Below are 20,276 nucleotides of genomic sequence, written 5' to 3'. Positions count from 1 at the left end.
CAGGTGTTCCTGCATGAAGCCACTGTGCGCCTGATGGCAGGAGCCAGCCCCACTCGCACCCACCAACTGCTGGAGCACAGCCTGCGGCGGCGCACCACACAGAATGCCAAGCACGGTGAGTCCCACAGCTCCCCAGCCCTGCCCTAGGAGCAGAGAGGTGGAAGGGGCCCAACCCAGCTCTTCATCTGGCAGAGTGCGCTCAAGCATGCCTCACGCCTCTCACCTCTGAGCCGCAGTGATGTCCTCATCTGCATTTTCTCTGAGGTGGTGTAAGAATGAAAGAAGCCCAGAGCTTGATTTGGTGGGGGGTTAGGGTGGGGGCAGGCATTAGTCTAGTGCTCATGGGTCCTGCCTTGAGTGGAGAGGGAGGGCTGGGGTGGGTCCTTGTGTAGGAGCAGGGATAGAGGCATGGGCTCTGGAGCCAGAGCACCTGGGTTTCACCTCAGTCCCACCGCATACTGGCTGTGTAACACCGGCCAAGGTCATCTCTCGTGTGAACTAGGGAGGGCAGCAGAACCTACTTCCCAGGATGGGTGTGAGGGTTCAGTGAGTCTTCATTAAGCCCTTGGAACAGCACCTGCTGTATGCAGGTTCTCACTTCCTAAGGTATCTCATCATTCCCACAGGAGAGGTGGATGCCTGGCCTGGCCAGCGAGAGCGGGCCACTGCCATCCTGCTAGCCTGCCGCCACCTTCCCCTCTCCTTCCTTTCCTCCCCGGGCCAGCGGGCAGTGCTGCTGGCTGAGGCTGCCCGCACCCTGGAGAAAGTGGGCGACCGGCGCTCCTGCAACGACTGCCAGCAGATGATTGTCAAGCTGGGTGGCGGCACTGCCATTGCCGCCTCCTGACCACCAGGCTCAGCACACCTCCCTCCACCTGTGTCTCTCAGTCTCTCTCTCCCTTCTCCCTCTGTCTCTAGTTTTTCTCCCTCCTCTCTCAGAGCTGTAGGGATGAGCCTTGTTTTCTGAGCTGTCACCTGCCAATTTTGGACCACCTCAGGCCAGCAAGCCTCTAGGCAGAGCCCCTTAAAGCTGCTGTCAATAGATGCCTGTGGTCTAGGGCCTGGTGGGCCAGAGAGGAAAGACTGGGCAGGAATTGGGGGGCATCCCTGACTCAAAAGCAGCAGGGGGAGCTCCCAAGCTGCCAAGCCCCTGCCTCCAGCCCTCTTGAGATCCTCTCTCCTCTGAACATTTCTCTCCCCTTTTGCTTCCTCATTTTTTATCAGGCTTTCTCTCTGGGGGACATAGGTCTCTGAGTACCAGGGAGCAATTTGCCCTCGGGGTTGTGCCCAGCATGCCCCTTCCCCCCTTTTTATACAAATGTTTTTATATCAGTATGCTTGGGTTTGCCGTGATGTAGGGCGAAATTGCTGTAGCATCTCTGTTTCTCTCCCTGGGTCTGCATTCCCTCTCTTGTGCCTCACTAAGCCAGTTCATTGTTTTCTTCTCATTACATGGGACAGCTAGGGAAGGAGCTGGGAGTCCAGCCCCAGGGAGGCGGGTGGGAGGCAGGAGGCAGGCCTAGGGATGGAAGAAATAATATCTGCATTCTTTTTTAATTTTTTAAAAAATAAACAGTATCTTATTTAATTGTCCTGTTCCTTCCCACTCCCCCATCCTCTGGGATGGCAGCCCAAGCTCAGGGTAGGCCCAGGGGGCTGGGAGGGATGAAGCCCCCCATTAGGACTGGGGGCCAGGGTCCTTCATTGTGGTTTCTCAGTCTCCCACCCCCAACCCCAACTCCTACCTCCATAGTATATTTTTATCCCTGATTCTTGACCTAAAAATAAGCCAGGGTGGTGGGGACCAGCTCCTAACCCCTCCCCAGTGATAAGCCCCTCTTTTGGGGTTGGGCAAAGTATGGGCACTAGGAATGAAGTCCCCTGCCTTGATGGGGGTCTTTGGAGGAAATGTGATCCCACTTTTCTGGATCCCCTGGCTTGGTGCCTCCCTGGCGTCTTTTTCTCCCAGAGCCTCCTGAGTGACTAAGGGACCCTCCCTCCCTGTGCTTCCCACCCTCCTGGTTGGGGCAGAGGGCAGGCAGGAGCCCCAGCACAGATTTGGTGGTGCTCACAGCAGCGACTCCTTGATGCTGAGTGCAGGCTGGAATGGGTTAGCTTTGAGTTGGGTCTGTCCCTGGACCCTACCCACTCTATCTTCTGCCTCTCCCCCCACTTTCACTGTAATTTATGGACCCTACCCACTGGGTCACCCTAACCCTTATGTCATGTGTATATACTGTGCCTTGTTATTATTTAGGGGTGGGGGGGTGGCTTTTCACTGAAAAGAGGGACACGCCTATGGCTTCCTTGATGTTGAATCATTCACCATGTCCAGGACATAGGTTATCCAATAAACACAGATTGGTACCACTCAGCACAAGGTGTGTGAGGGTCTGTAGTGTGACTGCTATGGTAACTAGCCAGGTGGCTGCATGACTTGGCCTGCAGTGTGCTAGGAACTGAGGGCAGCCCCTCCCTCTCACTGCTGAGCATCCCCTGGGTTGGTTCAGTCTAACAGGCTTTCCTAGCCCGCCAGCATACCTGGCCCCTTCATTCTGGTGCCTGGCCCCCACTCCAGGGCTGGCCAAGGGCCTGGGACAAAAGGGATGTTGGTGGTGCTTCTGGGGTCAGAGGTCACTATGTCCAAGTTCCAACTTGTTCCCTGGACATGGAGCTGACCGGCTGGCTGACAGCAGCAGTTCTTTGGGATTTGGGGTGCTAAATCTCTCCCCCATTGGGTGGGCTGCTCCTTTGTTTCCTCTCCTCTACTGACAGTGACCCTCAGGAGGTTCACTGGCTTGTGAGTCAGATCCAAGTCCAGCTCCTGTACTTCCCAGCTGGGTCACCTTGGGTGGGGCTGGCCTCGCCTCCACTTCCACATGTGCAGAATGACTACAGACCCATAGTCTTGTCAGCTGGGTTCGAATGACATGACACATAAAGTACCAGTGTATGTATGGTAAGTGCCTTGTGAGGCTGGCGAGAGGCTGGGCTTGGCTTAAGACACCCCAGGGCGTTTAAGACCACAAGGAGCGGTTAAGATGGGAGTTTTGGGCCTTGTCAGAGGTGGAGTCCAGGGTACCTCATGGGAATGAGCTTGAGGTCTGAAGTGCAAGGCATATGGCCTGGCCCTGCTCACCTTCACCTCTGAGCATCACCCTTACAGTCACAGTAAGTAGGCCACACTGTCTTGAATACCAGAGCGGCCAGGAGGGGCTGAGCTGCAGCTGATCATGTCTACTGTTAGATCAGTATTTTCAGTGATGGCCACTGCCCATGGCCTCAGCCTGGCCCCAGTGGGATAGAAATCTGGACACCCTGGGACTGAGAATGAGCAGAGGGGTCCTGCCCACCTCCCAACACAGCCCAGCCAGGGCCTGTGTCACCAGGGTGGGTGGCTGTAGGTGGCTGTAGAGCCCAATCCCTTTGTGAGTCTTGACAGGCTCCATGACTCAGCACCCACTCCCCTCTGGCTCTACACAGCTGTGGGATAGGGCTGGGGGCGCCCCACCACCCCATTGAGAGTGTGAGGGCTTTTACCCCTATAAGCCATGGGGGCCTTAGATGTGGGCAGCACCATGGGCTCAGGGCTCTGTCCCAGGCTCTGGGCCTTGATTTCCTCAAAAGGCTTAGGGGACAGGGAAGTGGACCTTCCAACAGACCAGGCCTCGTGGGTTTGGGGACCTCAGGGCAGGCCAGCCAGCAGGAGGAAGGTCTGAGGCTGCCTATACCCTAGGAGCGGGGCCTCTCCCTGCCAAGAAACATGTTCATAACTTCTCCTCACCCAGGCTGCCAGCTGCCTGCCATGCCACCATCAGATTCACAGTGGCAGCAGAGTAAAGGAGGGTCCTGGCTGGCCAGTGACTTCAGTTGGTTAGAGTGAGGCCTTATAACACCAAGGTCACGGGTTTGGATCCTCCTTCCCACCAAAAAAAAAAAAAAAAAAAAAGGCTTCTAACCTGGGAGTCAGTGGGTTGACCTTGGGTAATTTATTTAGATCTCAAAACCTCAATTTCCTCATCTGTAGAGACACCCTCCTCCCGCATGGGGCTCTTGCGAGGATTAAATGAGAAACAGCAATAAATGGTGACCATTATTAGTAAAATAGTATACTTAGGGTACACTGCAGAAAAACAGACCCGACTGGCTGGCTCTGTTGAAGTCACACCTCAACTGGCCAGAGCCCAGCCCTCCAACCTCCCCAACAGTACTTGGCACAGGTGCTGTGGGAGATGCATGAAGGCTGTCGGCAAGGCCCTGGGCCAAGCCAGGTACCGGGAGCCCTCCTGGCAGGAAGGCGGAGAGCTGGCAGTGCCAGGCATTTGTGGTGTGAGCACTCGGGGGGGTCACTGCTGGGGCTTCTGCTCCAGCATCCCCAGCCTCTTTCCCCAGAGCAGCTCTGGGAGGAGGCTGCCCCATCCTGAGCACCAGATGTCCCCATGGCCCACACCCATTAGGAGGGTGGCCCTGGGCCAACCTGGCCAAGCGGCCTGCAGGTCAGGGGCTGGCCTACAGCCAGACTGTCAGTGAGGATCAGCCAGGTTCAGCTGACTCAAGTGGTAGAGCGGGTGACTGGCTGGAGGGGCTTACCTCCAGGAGAGGGCATGGACCCCGCCCCCGCCAAGGGGGCCTCAGGCCCAACAATCCTCTCCCCTGTGCCCAGGCCATAAGATGCCTGAAGCCTAACTGTCCCCTCTCCCATGGCTCCCACCAGTGTGGACATTAAGCCTGGCATTCATCCCTGGCCACCCTCTCCAGCCACCTCTCCCTGGCTCTCAGCACACTTGGTGCTTGCACATGCTGTGCCCTCTGCCTGCACAGCCGGCTGTCCTGCCAATGACCAACACCATCAGCACCACTCACAGCCAAGCTGGGGTTCCTTTATTCTCAGGGGTAGGGACCACAGAAAAGGGTTTATTTACACGAGGAACCCGGGCCCTGCGGCCCCAAGGACAGAACCACTGCCCTTACCCAGTGGGCCCTACTTTTCCCTGCAGGCTCCAATGCCGCTAGTCCAGTTTGGGCACGCAAGGGCTGGCCGTCCCGGGCGAGCGCTCCTCTCCTTCAGGCCTGGGGCCCAGGACCAGCGATGCCCAGGGAGGACCAGCGGCATCACTTCACACGGTGACCTCGGCTTTGCTGTTGGTGCTCAGGTGCCGGGGTGCGCGGCCCGCGCTGCCGTAAAGGCGGGGGGCCTGTGGGCTGAAGGCCTCGGGCAGCTTCTCCACGCTGAACTGGCGCCGGGGCGCGTGGCATGACCGCGGGGGCGCCGGGGAGGCCTGAGACGCCAGGTGGCCTCGGGGGGCGGGCCGGGCTCGGCGGCCGGCGGTCCAGGCTGCGTAGTGGCCCGACGGGGTAGGGCAGGCGGGGGATCCGTAGCCCGGCGGGGCCCAGGGGCAGGCGTCCAGCAGTGCCCGCAAATCCTCAGGGGGCCGCGGGGCCCGCGCCGGGAGGGTCCGCGGGGCCGGCTCGGTGGTGGGAAAACGCTGGTAATAGTCCTGGGGGGCGGCCTCTGTGGGGACAAGACGGGAGCGGAGTCAGACCGCGTGGCGCGGGGCTCTGGACACCTCGATGGGTCCCAGCCTGGAGGCGGGGTCGGGTTGGGGTCGCAGCGGGGCACCGCCGAGGCCGGGGAGCCGACTGGCTGCAGGCGCTGGCCAGAGCGCGGACGGGCAAGGCCGGCACATGTGGCACCCGGAGCCGGGACCGACCCCTGCAGTCCGGGAGCTCGGTTACCCGGGGCGCGCTGGCCGCCGGGCCACTCACCTGCGGCCTGGAGCGTGGCTGTCTTCGGAGGAGCGAACTTGGCGTAGTCGGGCTGCAGCGTCACGCTGCCTCCGCCCTGCAACCGGGGGCCGCGCGGGGGCCCTGGGGGGGCGGACCCCAGGGGCGCGTTGTTGAGGCGTTTCTTGTCTGGAGGGGGAGGGAAAATAGGCGCGGCGAGGCCCGCTGAGCCGGCGCTCTCCACCTGCGCCACTGCCGCTTCGCGGCCCTCTCCCCAGCTGCTGCAGCTCGGGGAGAAGTGACCGAGAGCGGAGCCTGTCCTCACGGCAGCATCTCCAGCTCCCGGACAGGGCCTGGCTGGGAATGACATCTATGGCAGCCAGCCCTGAGGGGTGCTAACCTAATGGAAGGCTCGCCAGCACTTAGGCCTGAGCCAGGCGCTGAGTCCCAGGACCTGCTCCCGGCGGAGTGGGGGACTGCCAAGCGCTGCCTCCCCAGCGAGACCAAGAGGGAGGCTCCAGACCCCGGGGCACTGAGCCCCAGCCCCAGCCAGCAAATTCTGACTCTGGAATCTTCCTCACAGAATCACAGCCTCTGAGACTGGAGGCTGCGGGACCCATCAGAAGGTCCCTCTCCACCAAGGAGAGCTGGCCGGCTTGTCCAGCCCCTACTCACACAGCTGCAGAGGCAGGCAGCTCGTTTCCATTCAGGGAGCCCCTGATCAGAGCTTCCACCCCCGGCCAAGGGACCAGCCCTTACCCCCCAGCACAGCCCTTTCCACGCCTACCACTAGCCTACTCACCTGTGCTGTTGTGCGGGGAGCTCCGGGAGAGGCCATCGCCCATCTGCACCTGGACACAGCTACCCAGGGGCAGGCCCAGAGGTGGAGGCAGCGGTTCCTGGGAGCCAGGCTGCTTCAGAAGTTCTGTCAGTGTCCTGTGGGGACAGAATGGTGAGGGGTGGCTCTCTCAGCTTCCTGCCTCCGCGTCGGCCAGGCCCTGGCCTACCAAAGGCCGGCCCTGGCCACCACTGTCTTGCTGTGTGGCCCTGGGCAGTTCTTTGGACCTCTCTGGGCCTCCATTCTCTCCTGCGATGGACCTCACACATCTAGTTTCCCCTAGTCAGCCTCACCTGTGGCCCCAAGAGGACCTTTTCTCAGAGCAGGCCAGGAAACTCTCATGGGGTCACATGTAACTAGGGCCACCTTGTTTTCCAGAGGCTCCCCTTCTCTCCCGTTCCTGAAGCCCCGTCTCCAAGACCCTCCCCAGTTGAGCCTCCTCTCCCAACACAGGCTCCCTCTGCCTACAACACCCGTTCCTCCATGTCCTCCCATAAAACTCTTACTCATTCTTCAACCCCCGGGAGTCCCCTCTTCTCCAGGAAGCCTTCTTTATCTGCCTACCTAACTCCCCTCCTACAGCAGGGGCTTCTGCTGGGTCCTGGGACAGCTGCCAGCACAGGCATGGAGGACAGACAGATGACAGGAGGGGGAAGCCAGGAGATCTCCCTGTGGCAGCCCGTCACCCAAAGGCTGTGTGACCTTGGGCAGCCACCTCCCTGGGTACCCAGCACACCCAACCCCCACCCAGCTGTGACAGCATCTGACTGAACCTTCCCCACAGACAACGAGACCCGGCCTTCAGCCCAGCTGCTTTTGGTGCTCACAACCCATGATTTTCTCCTACTCTGCCTGATCCTCCTCCTGCGGCTGGAGCCTCAAATGGCTGATTCATGAAGAGGCACACCGGAGATGGGACACCTGGGGTGGCCGAGGTTCGGCTGCAGCGTGGCAGGGTCTGAAAAAGTCCTAGTACCTGAGCTGACCTTCCCACCCTGCCCACTCCGCAGCAGCTAACCCCTGTGGTCTCATCTCTGGGCAAGCACCAACAGCCCAGCTCTCCCAAACAACCGAGCAATTGTCATGCCCTGGGCTTTTTGCACACACTTTCTCCAGCAGCCGATGCCAGCTTCCCACCAAGCCCTCTGAGAAGCCTTCCTTGGCCATCAGCCCCAACATGGGAGAATTAAGGGTGAGACCTGGAGGGAGGGCAGGGACTCCGAATACCCCCACACATAAGCCCAAGTCCCACTCCAGGTCTCTGCTGAGGAGAAAAGGGCACATGGGAGCCTGATGCCCAGAGAGGGGAAGGAACTGGCCCAGGCCACACAGCACATCAGGGGTGGAGTCGGCTCTTCCTGAGGCATAACCAAACCTGCTTCCCTGTCCCCTGGGGATGAAGAGGGTTCCGGGTGACCATGTCAGTTAGGCTGCCCCAGCCTTCCCCCACACTATCATGGCCCTCAGCTCCCATTGCCCCACCCTGGTCATAGATACACCCTGTCCTTCCGCCTGCTACCCTCACCCAGCATAAGGGACCCCAAACTCGGGAGGCCCAGCCCCTGCCCCTGCAGCATCCAGGACCCAGGCCAAGAGACTCCACATCATGGAGGCAGCTTAGTGGCTGAGGGTGGAGGCCTGGGTTGCAGCCCCAGCTCTGCCCTACAGCTGTCTGGAAGCAGGTGGGATAAGGATCTGGGGGGGCAAGAGGTGCTGGAGGGCCAAGGAAGCCCTCATCCCCTGCCTGAGGCCCGGGGGTGCGGGGCTCCACATCTGATCCACCAGGGTGTGGAGGCTTCTCTTGTCACTTTTAAATACTAGCCTGTCGCATGTGGTGTCTGCAGCCCACATGCCCAAGGGTGCTGGGATGCGGGTGGATGAGGGCACAGGCCTGAGGGTTGCTGGGGGCATGTGAGTGAGTGTGGGGTGTGGATGGGAGTTGCAGGGTCAAGACACATAAAACCCCAGAGTCCCCAATCCAGCTGAGGAGGGAAGCTGGGGCCTGTAGAGCCCACTTCACACCAAGCTCAGAACTCAGCTAGCACCCGTCCTGGCCTCGGCAACACAGGAATCTGTTCCCTCCACACTGCAGTCCTCCACCGGCACGGAGGGAGACTCTGACCTTCGCCTGGGGACTACTAAGTGGGGTGATGGGGTCCTTTTGAAATCCCAGGGAAGGAAGGTCAGGCCTGAGTCACAGCTGGAGGGTGGGGGAGTTGGACAGGAGGTGGGAAGCGGAAGGAGGGAGGGAAACGTGGGGAGAAGCAGGAGGGGAGAGAGCCCAGTGCCTCTTCCCTTCCCTCCGCCCAAGATGCGCCCCGCACATCGGCCCCATCCCCTGCCTGTCCCCTGCCTGCTCAGCCCTGGGCCTTCTCTCCTGCACGCTGACCTTATGCCCTCTGTTCAGGGCGCCCAGCCCTCACCGCCCTCTCCAGAGGAGCCTGGAGCCCCGGGGAGGGCAGCCCGGTGCCCAGCACAGGCCGGAAGGTCAAGGGGAGACAGGGAGCTATCAGGTGTCTCCCTCCGTGAAGTGGGGGGTAGGGGAGTAGAGAAGAGGAAAAACCGGGAGAAGGGCCCCGCGAGAGTGGCGAGAAGGCGGAGAGTCGCCAGGGGGCGTCCTCCGGGCGGCGAGGGCAGGCCGGGCGCAGCGGGCGGGGGTCCCGGGCCGGCCGGCGCGCTCACCTGGTCACCGTGCGCCGCGCGCGCGGGCTGTGCGCCCTCTCGAGGCCCAGGCGCGCGCCGATGCCGGCCAGCACGAGCAGCGCGGCGACGCCGCACACCGCGTAGACGGCCGTGTGGCTGCGCTCGCGGCCCGGGTCCCGGGGCGCGGCGGCGTCGCGGGCGCGGGCGGGAGGCCGGCCGGTCTGCACCCAGGCCGGCGTGTCGTAGTTGGAGCAGCGGCTCTGGTCGAGGCGCCGCGGCCCGTCGTGGCAGCAGAAGCGGTAGCCGCACGTGCCGCAGCAGAAGCTGTAGGCGCCCAGGCTGCAATTGAAGGGCGGGTCCCACTGGCCCATCACGTCGTAGTAGCCGCGGCAGCGGTCGCCCCGGGCCGGAGCCGCCGTGCCGGGCGTCGCGGGCTCCTGCGCCTCGGGGGCCCCCGCGCGGCCCGACGGCGGCCGAGCCAGCAGCAGCGCCAGCCCGAGCGCCAGCCGGAGCCCCGGAGCCCCTGCCCGCTCCATCGGGCCCGCGCCTCCCGCTACTGCGCCCCGCGCATGGCCGGGCCCGGGGCTCCCTCCGGCGGGCTCCTCCGCGCCCTCAAGGATGCGCCGGCCCCGCCGCCCGGGCGCTGGCTCCCGGCGGACGCCTCCTCGGCCGTCGGCCTCCGGGTGGGCTCGGGCCGGAGCTCGCGGGGCCGCCCCTCCGCTGCGCGCGTCCTTCGCCGGGGCTCACCTCGGACCCGGGCCGGGCGGCGGGGCCTCGCCTGCGCGCGGTCCCCGGCTTCTCGCCGGCCCGGCGGGTGCGCGGGTCCCGGGCCTAGCGGGGGCCGCGCCGGGGCCGCCCGACTCCGCGGTCTTCCCGCCGCCCGCTCCGCGCTGCCCGCGCTCGGGCTCGGGCTCCGGCTCGGGCTCCGGCTCCGGCTCCGGCTCCGGCTCTGCGCGGGCTCGGCGGGCGGGGCAGGGAGCGCGGGGAGGAGGCGGGCGGGAGGCAGCGCCGGGGGAGGAGCGCGGCCGCCGCGACCGCGACCGGAGGGGGCCGGCGGGGCCGGCGCGGCGGGACCCTCCCCCGAGACCGCCCCGAGCCTTCCTCCCGACTGCGTAAGGCTCCCGGGACCGTGACCTCGGACATCGGGCTCGCGACGGGCAGGGACGGGGACCGAGGCGCGGACATCAGAGCAGCCCGGCACAGCCCCGGAGGGTCAGGGCGCCCTCCTCGGCTACTCGCGTCCCCTCCGTCCGTCCTGGTCGCGACAAGAGGAAGGCCCCTTCCCCTCTCTGAGCCTCGGTTTCCCGCCTGTTAAATAGGAGCCGGGGCACAGGGTCCAGAACCCCCTGGACGCTGAGCTGGGAGCCCGGGATGTCCCCACCCCCTCCTTCGAGGAGGAGGCGGGACGGGCCCGGGGCGGACCTCGGCGGCTTCACGCGGGACCTGGAGGTCCTGTCGCGAGTCGAGGGGGAAGGGCGGGGCATGTGGATGGAACTCGGACCCGGCCCGGGGCGACGGCGCGGTCATGTTTCCGGAGTCGAGTTTAGCTGGAGACTGTGACCCCGCGGCCGGCTCCTACGTCTCCCTGCCTCGGTTTCCCATCTTAACGTCAACAATCCTTCCTGGAGGGCAGGTTCATAATCCACCCCGTCCGGGAGGCAGGGGTCGACCTGGTGCCTCGCACTGTCCAGATGGGAACACCAGGAGGGCAAGGACTGGGCCCCCGACTCACCCGGCTGTCCCTGCACAGCTCAGGCCTCTGTCAGTACTTGCAGAATGAATGAATGAACGGATGAATGAATGGATGACTCTAGTCTCTAGTTTCTGTAAGAGGAAGAGTTCGGGCTCCCTAGGGTCATTCCTGCTCCCTTTCCATCCCCCCTTCACTGAGCGACAGGGATCAGCTTATACAAGTGGAGAAGGTGGCAGGAGGAAGAAGAGGAAGGATTTACATTTTAAGGAGGATCAGGTCCTCTGCTGCCTGGGATGAGGGGCTGACAGGCTGATTCAGGTATTAGTGGGCTAAGACAGGAAGGGCGGAGGTGACCTCCCAACAATGCCCTCTCCCCTGAGTGTGCCCTGACTAAAGACAGTCCCCTCCCCGACCTGTGCACACGCACGACTCCCACCCAGCCCGGGAGATCCCACCCCCATTAAAATTTTTTCCTTATTACAATTTTAGAAGGAAAAAAAATGATGAGTGAAGGAATGAAATAAGATGGCTTTAATCCCATCACCCGAGACACTAAGATGTGTCACACGTCACATACCGTTTTGTAACTGGTTTTTAGTTTACTTTTTGCTGTCAAACTTTTAGTTTGTTATTCTGCTCAGAACTTCGCAGCTATACTCTCTGGAGCATCTTTTCTACTTCCTTAGACGATATTCCTAGAAATGGAATCAGTGGCACCCACTGCACTGTTTGTGTCGATGCTCCTGCCACACGCTGCCAGCTGCCCCCAGACTGCTGGAGCTCTGAGGCTGGCGGCTCCTCCCTGCTCGCCCATCCCATTGTTGGACTCTGGGTTTAAAGAGCTTGTCTCTGCTGCCTTGGAACTGCAGCCTCTTCCTAGGTAGGGTGACCCTACTGGGTCTAGAGTGAGTCTCCCAATGCTCTCCCCTGGATTATGTCCCCTCCCAGGTCCCCTCTTGCCCCCACTATCCTGGCTCTGGGAACTCTGCTAAGATTAGACCCCATGTTGACCCCCATCGGGTCCTGCAAATATATGTATAGAGTGACGTCCATTAATCCAATTAAGAGTTGGATTCCAGCCCCTCCATCCCACCCATGTCCAACCCTCAATCTCTCCCCACGCATGGCTTCCTCCCCATCTCAGTCTGATGCAGTGGTCAGCCAGCAACCACAGGTGCCTACAAATCTGGGTCTGTGCCAGGCACCCAATACCCTGTCCAGATGAGCACTTGGCCTCATGCGGTGAGGGGAACCAGGAGAGGACAATTGCAAAGACACAGTCCAGCTCTGACTGGCTGGGCCCTGGGATCTGACCATCCATTAAGCTGACGCTGCCCCCCAGGTGCCCGGGCATGTTTTGCCAAGGGGAGCGAAGAGATGGGGCAACCCAGCTGAGGGGTGACCCCTTTACCCTGGACCCTGGGGGTCCCTTGCCACAGCGAGGCTCCAGGGCACTTGCCCCTTATCTCCTCTGCCTGCCCCCCCCCAGCCTGTGTCACCAAAAATTGTCCATTGATCCAGGCTTAAAATAACCCCTGGCATCTGCAGTGAGCCCCGCAGGGCGGGCAGAGGAGCCGAGTCTCTGCGCCTGAAGGGCACCCACCCCGCCCCTAGCTCTGAGTGCTGGCACTTTGAGTGCGCAGGTGTCAGCGTGTGCTTGTGGATGTGAGTGTGCATGTTCGGGGCTAGCGTGACTATAAGGGCATTGTGGGCACACACGTAAATGTGTGTGTCAGTGTGGATGCGCCTGTGCACACATGTCCTTCCTTCACTCTTGAGCCTGGTGCCTGGCTCTGGCCATGGGACGCTGGGGGTCCTGTGCTGGGCCTCAGTATCCCCATTTTAGATGCTGGATGACGAGTCTGCCAGCCCTGCCCAGCCCTGGGCAGCAGGGTTTGGGATTTCCTAGACAGAAACCCAAGACCCAGAGAGGGGAAGTGACTTGCCGTGACTGGAACACAGCCAGGAAGGGCCAGGATATGGCCTGGAACCTGCACTGTCAGCCCCAAACCTGGCTTCTGGCTGGTTCAGTACAAACAGAGAGCAGCTGGAGGGCCCCGGCCCAGAGCCCAGGGAAGCGTTTCCTACACCCCGAGAGCGCACCGGCCATTGCCTGGCCCAGACATGCCCTGAGGCCCTCAGGCCTTCACACAGGCTGTTCTCTCTTTCTGGAAGCCTTTCTAGCCTCACACCGAGAGCTTCTTCTACTAATCTTTCATTTTGGAGTCAGACTGGCCAGGTTGGAAGTTTTGCTCTACCGGGGTCTTTTAACCTTTCTAGGCCTCAGTTTTCTCATCTGTAAGATGTGCTGCTAGCATCTCTTTGGCAGAGCTGCAGGGAGAAGTCAGTGGGTCCCCAACTGGGAAACACCTAGGTACGTGTGGCCTGGTGGGAGCCCCCAGGGCAGCCAGCTGAGAAAATGGTGATTGTGACGGCAGTTGCCACCTGCAAGCCTCAAAGCCCTTGTTCCTAAGCTCATTTTGCTTCCATTTCCTCAGTGATGGAGGGCTCCGCAAGAAGCAGAGATTCTGGGGACTCTGGACTCCCTGCTAGTGCAAATGCCGGTTCCACGAGGGGGTCCGAGGGAGGGCTCACGGCTGCCTTTGTCTCCTGAGAGGCAGCTGGTGACTCAGGCTCCAGCTGCCCGTGGGAGGGAGGGGGCGCCGGGCTCCTGAGGTCGCGAGAGAACGGCGGGATTGAGGGGCTGGGAGCTGGGGCTCATCGTCGCGTCCCACTCCCCCATGCGCCCTCCCCGCAAGGACCCCTGGCTGGAGGAGTCGCTCCAGAGCCACAGGTGGCTTCTCTGCCTGAAAACTCCCCCTCGGGCTCCCCACTCAGGACCCTCCAAAGGCGCCAGTGGCCGTGCACATCCGGAGCTGGCCACCAAGACCGGAGCGCGGGAACACACTGAGGAGGACGGGGCTCGGCGGCGGCCACACAGCGCGCCCCCGGGACAGGTCGGCCCTCCTGGGCACAAGTCTCCGTACGCTAAGAACGCAGACAGGGGCGGGAGGGGCTCCGGGACCGCTCCGCCTGCACGTCGCCCTAAAGTCGGGGCCGTGGCCCGCGCCCGGAGCCCCCCTGGCTCGGGCCGCCGTCCTCGGGGCGCGCGTGAGCGCTGGGACCCTGAGTCGCCGCGGCGGTCAAGAGCTCGGGGCGCGCACCCTCGGCCCCGCTGTCCTGGAGCCCGCTCCCTGCGCCCCGGGCTGGTGGCGAAGGACGACTGCAGCAGCCGCGCAGACTGACTTCCGCCTGCCCCGAGTCGCTGGACGGTCCTGGATCTGGGGCTGGATCCCAGAGTCTCTGCCACTTAGCGGAGTGGAGAAGATGGGACCCCTCAGGCGTCTTCCCATCCCCATCCCTGACAGCTGCCGCGCCCCGCAGAGTCCCGGGAGGGAAGCGCATGGCCGGGAGCACGGGCACGGGCGTGTGTTTCCTCCAGGCCTCTCCCCAGCGCTCTCGGTGATCCCGGTCAGTTGTCCCCACTGCACGCACCCTTTCCCCCCAGGACACAGGTCAGGACCAGGCCTGCTCCTATCCACCTGCTGAGGACATTCCCTGTCCCTGGCAAGGATCGCTCTGTTCCTACATGCCACATGACCTCTTTCATCGCGAAGGACAGCTGGGGGGTCCTCAGGAGCCCCGTTTTACAGATGGGGAGACTGACCCAGGGAGATGCCTCCAGCTTCTAAGGACAGTGCTGTATGGGGCCATCACTGCTGAGACAGAGGAAGTGAGGCGGCAGGCCTTCCCGCATGGCCTCAGCAGCTGGGCCTCCCCAGCCCCACCCTGAGCCCCCAGCTTGGGGTTGCCAGGCAGGAAGTGAAAGGGACCTGCAGGAAGCCCCAGGAGGAACCGAGACTTCAGCCAGCCCCGCCCCCACCTGCCGGGGCCCTGGGGACCTCATGGAAACCAGCCCCTCCTTCAGGAAAAACTGGCCAGAAACAGGGTTGGGGGAGGGGGCTGCTTCTCTCCGTTCCACCCAACAAGCCGTCCGTCCTTCCAGAGTCTGTCTTGGATGCCTCTTACTGCAAAAAGAGACCGGTTGGGGAGAAAAATCTTTGAGCAGTGATGAAAATAAGGGGTGGAGCTTGGCATCAGCCCTGGAGAGTGCCTGGGCCATGACCTGCTCGGGACCTGCTGGGTGGCCTACCAGCCCCACCACTAACTGCCTGCTGTATCTTGGGTCAGATCCCTTCGCCTCTCTGGGCCTCTTTTCCTGTCTGCAAAAAAATCCCGGCTCACGGATGGAATGGTCCAGACTTGGAGGAAAGCAATTCGTCATACAGGGACCTTTGAAAAGGTCAAGGCCTTAGGTGCATCAACTCTCTTTCTGTGAAACAGAGACTTATGCAAAGATTTACGTAGAAGGAGGTGCTCGCTGCCTCAGGTACAATAGCGAAAACCGAAAATTACCAAATGCTCAGGGGGAACGCTTGGCAAATGTTAAAAACATTATTGCGAAGTGGTTAAAGAGAGAGAAACTTACCAAATACGATGGTCAGGATACAAATTTGTGTGTGTAGAATGACTACAATTACGTGGACAAGTACACCGTCCACTCAGAGGGCTGGTGTTGCCGCAGAAGAGTCATTTCTCCACAGACACCACCCTGGATTACTGTCTTGGACTTTCCAAACTACCCACAAAATGCTTTAATATCTTAATTTTCTTTTAATAAAATCTTTCTTTTAAGCAAACAAAAAAAATCTCCCCCCCTTCCAGGTGCTGTTATGAAGATCAGATGAGGTGCTGACATGAAGGCTCCTTAAAAAGCAACACCTGGTGTCCTGGCTGCCAATAACCAACACACGAGGACAAAGAACACAGCGCCCAGGACAGAGGGCAGGGGACTGATCTCATTACCTGGGCTGCAGGGCCCTTTTCCAGTGGGGGAGGAACCATGGGCAGGGAGACACAGTGCCCCTCCTTGCCCATCACTTTACTGGCCTCTCCTGGTCCTTCCCCAAGGAACTTCCCTTCTGTTATTTGGGGGATGCCAATGATGCCAAGTTCTCTCTCTCTCTGGGCCTCAGTTTTCTCACCTGTGAAATGGGTTTGTGTGTGAGACTTCTCTAAGCTTCCTTCCAGGCCTTCTCCTCTGGTGGGGGGGGCCCAGGCCAGGAGGAGAACTTTGTATCCAACCCCCCATTTTTCAGAAGAGGAAACTGAGGTTGGAGGGGAAACCGTGTACCAGCCGGGGGTTCACCTGAGACAGAAGGTGCCAAAGGTTTGCATGTCTGGGCTCTAGAGGGGTTTCAGCCACACTTTTCACCTCCCACGCCTAGCCCCTGGCTGTAGCAGATGAGGTGGGGTGGGAGACGGGGGTGGCCAGGAACAGCTCAGACTGCCCCAAGCCCAGGATGGAGAGGAGAGTGGGTAGCTGGGTCCATTCTAGGCACCCTCAGCCCCCTGCCACTGCTTGCCACCTGACCTCACCCCAGTCACCTGGCTTGCGGAGGGCATCTGAGATGGGTTCAGGGAGGGAGTAGCTGGGCAGAGACTTGGATGCAGGTGTCTAGGTCCTGAGGGCTGCAAATGCCGCTGGCCACTGACTGTCTTCTGAGCTGGGAAACGGTGGGCAGAAAGGTCAGGTGTCTGCCAGGCAGCTCTGGTGGGCAGTCAGGGAGGGGCTGGCAGAAAACATCTGATGCATGGAACGGAATGTGGCCAAGGCCCTACAGCGGGAAAGACAGTTCCCAGAGCCCCATCTTCTGACTCCCAGTCCAGTGCTTCTTCCAAAGGTGTTAGGCTGCGACAAGTTCCAAGGAAGCTGTCCAGGGTAGAGTCCAGGTCAGGAGGTTCTGACCCACGTAGAAGGGCAGGCAGGACAGGTGAAGGCTGCCTATGAGTCCACAGTGTGGTCCAGAACTGGAAAGAGATGCCCCAGACCTCAGAGCAAGGAGCACGACTGTCAGAGAAGCACCTTCCACTGGGACAGTGGGTGACCTTAGGGGCTTGCACAGAATGGCCAAGTGAGCCCAGCTCTTGGGACCCAGTGCTCGGGGAGGACAAACTCAAGCATTGGGAGAGAAGGGAGATCGAGGGGGCCTCACGTCCATCTGATTCAAGGCCACAGGCCTGCGCTGGCATCTGCACAGAGGAGCCTCCTGAAGGTCCTAGTTCTGCCCTGTATATGGCTGAGCGCGCTGTGCCTCAGAGGCAGCTGGGCCCCCAGGTGGGCTCTGAGGGAGCTGCCTGCCAGTGTGCTCCGTCAGCTTGAGTTTGGAGTCCAGCCCCAGGGGCTGTAGACTTCCTCCCAAATGCAATAGCTCTGGAAACTGCCCCTGGGGTCAAAATGGCATCTTAGGTCCTAGCAGATTGGGCTAAGCTCAGGATTGACCCTGGGATACAGATACCTAAGAACCAGCACAATCCAGCACAATCTTTTTTTCTGGATATTTCTCAAAATAATCTTGTACTAAATTCCAAAGCAAACTCATCGATATTTATGCATTGCTGCCATTTGTATCATTTTAAAAGCAGGACAGCTCTGAGAACAAGAATTAAAGAAATATAGGGCCAGCCCGTGGCTCACTTGGGAGAGTGTGGTGCTGATAACACCAAGGCCATGGGTTAAGATCCCCTTATCAGTCATCTTTTTAAAAAAAAGAAAAGAAAAAAGAAAAAGAAATATAACACCCAGCTACAAATTAAGTATCCTCCCGCTTCTTTTTATCAGATTGGTTTTAGCTTAATGGTGCTATATTAGTCCTTTTCTGTTGCTTTTAACAGAATACCCGAAACTGGGTAATTTATAAACAAATGAAATTTATTCCCTTACAGTTTTGGAAGCTGGGAAGTCCAAGCTTCAGGGCACACATCTTCTGAGGGTCTTCTGGGTGGGAATTCTCTACGGGATCCCATAGTGACCAGGGTGTCACACGGCGAGAAGGGGATGAGCACAAGAGGGCTAACCCTCTCACTCACTCCCCGTTTAATTTATTGACTGGTGGCTGGTCGGTTCAAGGATCCGAACCCGTGACCTTGGTGGTGTCGCCACCGCGCTCTAACCAACTGAGCTCACTGGCCAGTCCTTCACGTGCTCTCCTTTTAAAGCCACCAGAATCACACTCATCACTCCATGATCAATCCATTCATCAGGGTACAACCCTCACTATCTAATCACTCTAACTTTCAAATACCATAATGGGATTTCTCACTCCTTAATACTGTTATGGTTCCAATGCGCAAACTTTTGGGAACATATATAACCCATAGCAGGTGCTTTCCCCTCTCTATGCGCCAACCATTCAAAAGCACAGGAGCTCAGATACAACCTTCAGGGCTCTCAACGATGGTATGGTCTTAAGCTAAAAGCTAATACTCCAGAGAACTCCATGCCAGATGAATGCTGTGGTCTGTAGTGTCTGTGGTTCTGCGGGGGGAGTTGGCTGGAAGCAGCCTGGCTCCCAGCAAAAGGGCAGGTGGGCAGTGGGGCCTGGCTGAGGGTCCAGAAGGAGGGCAGGAGCCACCTCCTGCCCCTGCCACTGCTACTGCTGCTCGGGGCCGGCCGTCTTGGTGGTCACCAGCTCGGTGGAGCCCAGCTCTGTGGCTGGCACAGGGACGCTGTGGCCAGGTGAAGTGGTGCCTGGGTCTTCTCTGGGCAGAGGCCAGACGGGAGCTGTGGCTTCAAGGGTTCCCGGAGAGAGGATGATGGCATTCTCCGGGGGATCTGGAGCAAGGGGGTGGTGGAGGGTCAGGATCGGGTCACAGCCTTCCCCCACTCCCCGTTCTGGAAGCCTCCTTCAAGGGACAGCCCGCAGTCAACGAAGCCCCAGTGCAGGGTGGGGAGGGGCGGCACATGACAGGCCTCCAGGACAGGAAGTGCTGAGTCCAGAGGCCTGGCACAGTGGGGATGCTGACAGAGGAGAGGAGTGGGGAGCCCAGTCTGGTGACCCCACAGATTTACGCTGGTGCCAACCTGCCCCAGGCTCACAAAGGGCAGGGCTCCCCCGTGCTGTGTCTTGTCCTCAGGCTGGGGCCTGGGAGGGCAGAGCTGTGTCCCTCACTTGGACCAGGGGCTCAGTGGCAGGACTATGTCTGCCTCACCCTTAGAGCCCTGTTCCCCCAGTCAGACCTCCCTACACCCCAAGGGCCATATCTCTCCCTAGACTGTCCCCACCCGCAGACCGTGTGACCCCTCTGCTTAGGCAGCGCCCCTTGGCTCCCTTAGACGCAGAACTCACCGTCCTTGTCTCCGTCTGGGGTCTCCGGGGAGGCCGCCCCCAGATGCCTCCGTCGCCGCCTCCAGCTCACCAGGCCCACCAGAGCCAGGGCCAGGGCCAGCGCCAGGCCCAGCAGCGCGGGGGCGCCGAAGAGCAGCGCGGGCAGGGGCAACACCGCCCCGGGGCCGACCCCCGCGCCCACCGACTCCTGCGGCTGCAGCGCCGTCCCGGGCGCCAGGCTGCTCGGCCCCTCTGCTGGCGGAGGGGACGGGGAGGCGGGGCAGGGGGCAGACGGGAGGGATGAGCGGGGACAGGGAGGGTCGGAGGGAAGCGAGGCCGGGCCGGGGAGGGGAGGCACAGCTGGGCGGGGTGCAGCACGGGCAGGGGGAGAGAAGGCGCGGTGAGGGCCGAGCAGCGGGCCCCGGCCCCCGCCGCCCATCGTCGCCGCGGGTCCCGGCAGGTCGGGCTGTGCCTGCGGCTCTGGCGGGCCGGGGGCCTCCGTGGGCCGCCCGAGGCCACGCGTCAGAGGGGGTGGGCCCGTCTCTTACCCGGCCCGGGCTCGGGCGTGCGGAAGAGCCTGCAGGCCACGCAGTGGCGGAGCAGCGGGTCGAAGCACTCGGCCTGGACGCACGGCGTGGGGGCCGGCCCGTTCCTGCCCCGCGGGCTCCTGGCCCCGCGCCTCATGGTGCCGATGCGGCCGCAGCACACGCCGCGGGGCATGGCTCTGAGCCGGGCCTCTGCTGTCCTGGGGGAGGAAGCCGGGGGAGCGGCGCCCACTCCGCCCCGGCCCCGCCCCTGCCTGCTGGGCTGGGACCGCTCTGGGCCGGGCCCCTGCACCCCAGACCTTCTCCTACCTGTGGTTCCTGCATTCAAGCGTTCAACCGTCACCCCCAGACACCAGCTGCGTGGGCCCTCCTCTGGGCAATGGGACAGGACTGGGGGTCAGGCCAGAGCCTGCTCTTGGGTGGTGAAGGGGATGGACCCCTGCAGTCAGGACAGCTGCCCAGGTGCTCCCCGCAGCCGTCTCCCTCTGGCCCCACCTGCCTCCTCCTTCAGAAGTCCTCCTGCCCTTCCCTGGCAGAGCTGGTTCAGGGCATCAAACTCTGCCTGAGTGACCACATTGTACCAGGCCTGAGTCAGCCGCGGGTCCACCCGGAGGGAATCCTGCAGTGGTGGCGGGGTCTGGGGGAGACAGACGATGCCTCATGGC

General features: G+C 61.3%; 3 protein-coding genes across 4 annotated transcripts in view; 1 reads left to right on the top strand and 2 right to left on the bottom strand.

Moving 5' to 3' along the window:
• SREBF2 (sterol regulatory element binding transcription factor 2) overlaps nt 1–2,380 on the top strand; it is a 56,239-nt gene extending 53,859 nt beyond the window's left edge. Inside the window, exons 18-19 of one of the 2 annotated variants that reach the window (XM_063075016.1) lie at nt 4–115; nt 630–2,380. In XM_063075016.1, the coding sequence (XP_062931086.1) occupies nt 4–115; nt 630–847 (330 nt within the window). In that variant the 3' untranslated portion in view covers nt 848–2,380. Of the gene's footprint in view, nt 1–3; nt 116–626 lie in introns of both variants that reach the window. The other variant, XM_063075015.1, reaches the window with a different exon arrangement.
• A 2,737-nt stretch (nt 2,381–5,117) lies between these two features.
• SHISA8 (shisa family member 8) lies at nt 5,118–9,741 on the bottom strand. The gene is given in 7 exon segments (XM_063115617.1): nt 5,118–5,512; nt 5,767–5,920; nt 5,922–6,069; nt 6,071–6,149; nt 6,152–6,178; nt 6,527–6,660; nt 9,245–9,741. Coding segments are annotated over 7 exon segments (1,434 nt in total).
• An 8,650-nt stretch (nt 9,742–18,391) lies between these two features.
• On the bottom strand, nt 18,392–19,750 carry TNFRSF13C (TNF receptor superfamily member 13C). Its single transcript, XM_063115525.1, has 4 exons — nt 19,615–19,750; nt 19,088–19,318; nt 18,917–18,922; nt 18,392–18,573 (listed from the first exon to the last, which is right to left on the bottom strand). The coding sequence occupies exons 1-4, from the start codon at nt 19,748–19,750 to the stop codon at nt 18,392–18,394; spliced, it is 555 nt and encodes a 184-aa protein (XP_062971595.1).
• Nucleotides 19,751–20,276: the final 526 nt, after the last annotated feature.

This window comes from Cynocephalus volans, chromosome 12 (assembly GCF_027409185.1).
Source record: "Cynocephalus volans isolate mCynVol1 chromosome 12, mCynVol1.pri, whole genome shotgun sequence".
In the NCBI taxonomy this organism is placed as follows: domain Eukaryota; kingdom Metazoa; phylum Chordata; class Mammalia; order Dermoptera; family Cynocephalidae; genus Cynocephalus; species Cynocephalus volans.
This window is presented reverse-complemented; position numbering and strand designations above follow the sequence as displayed.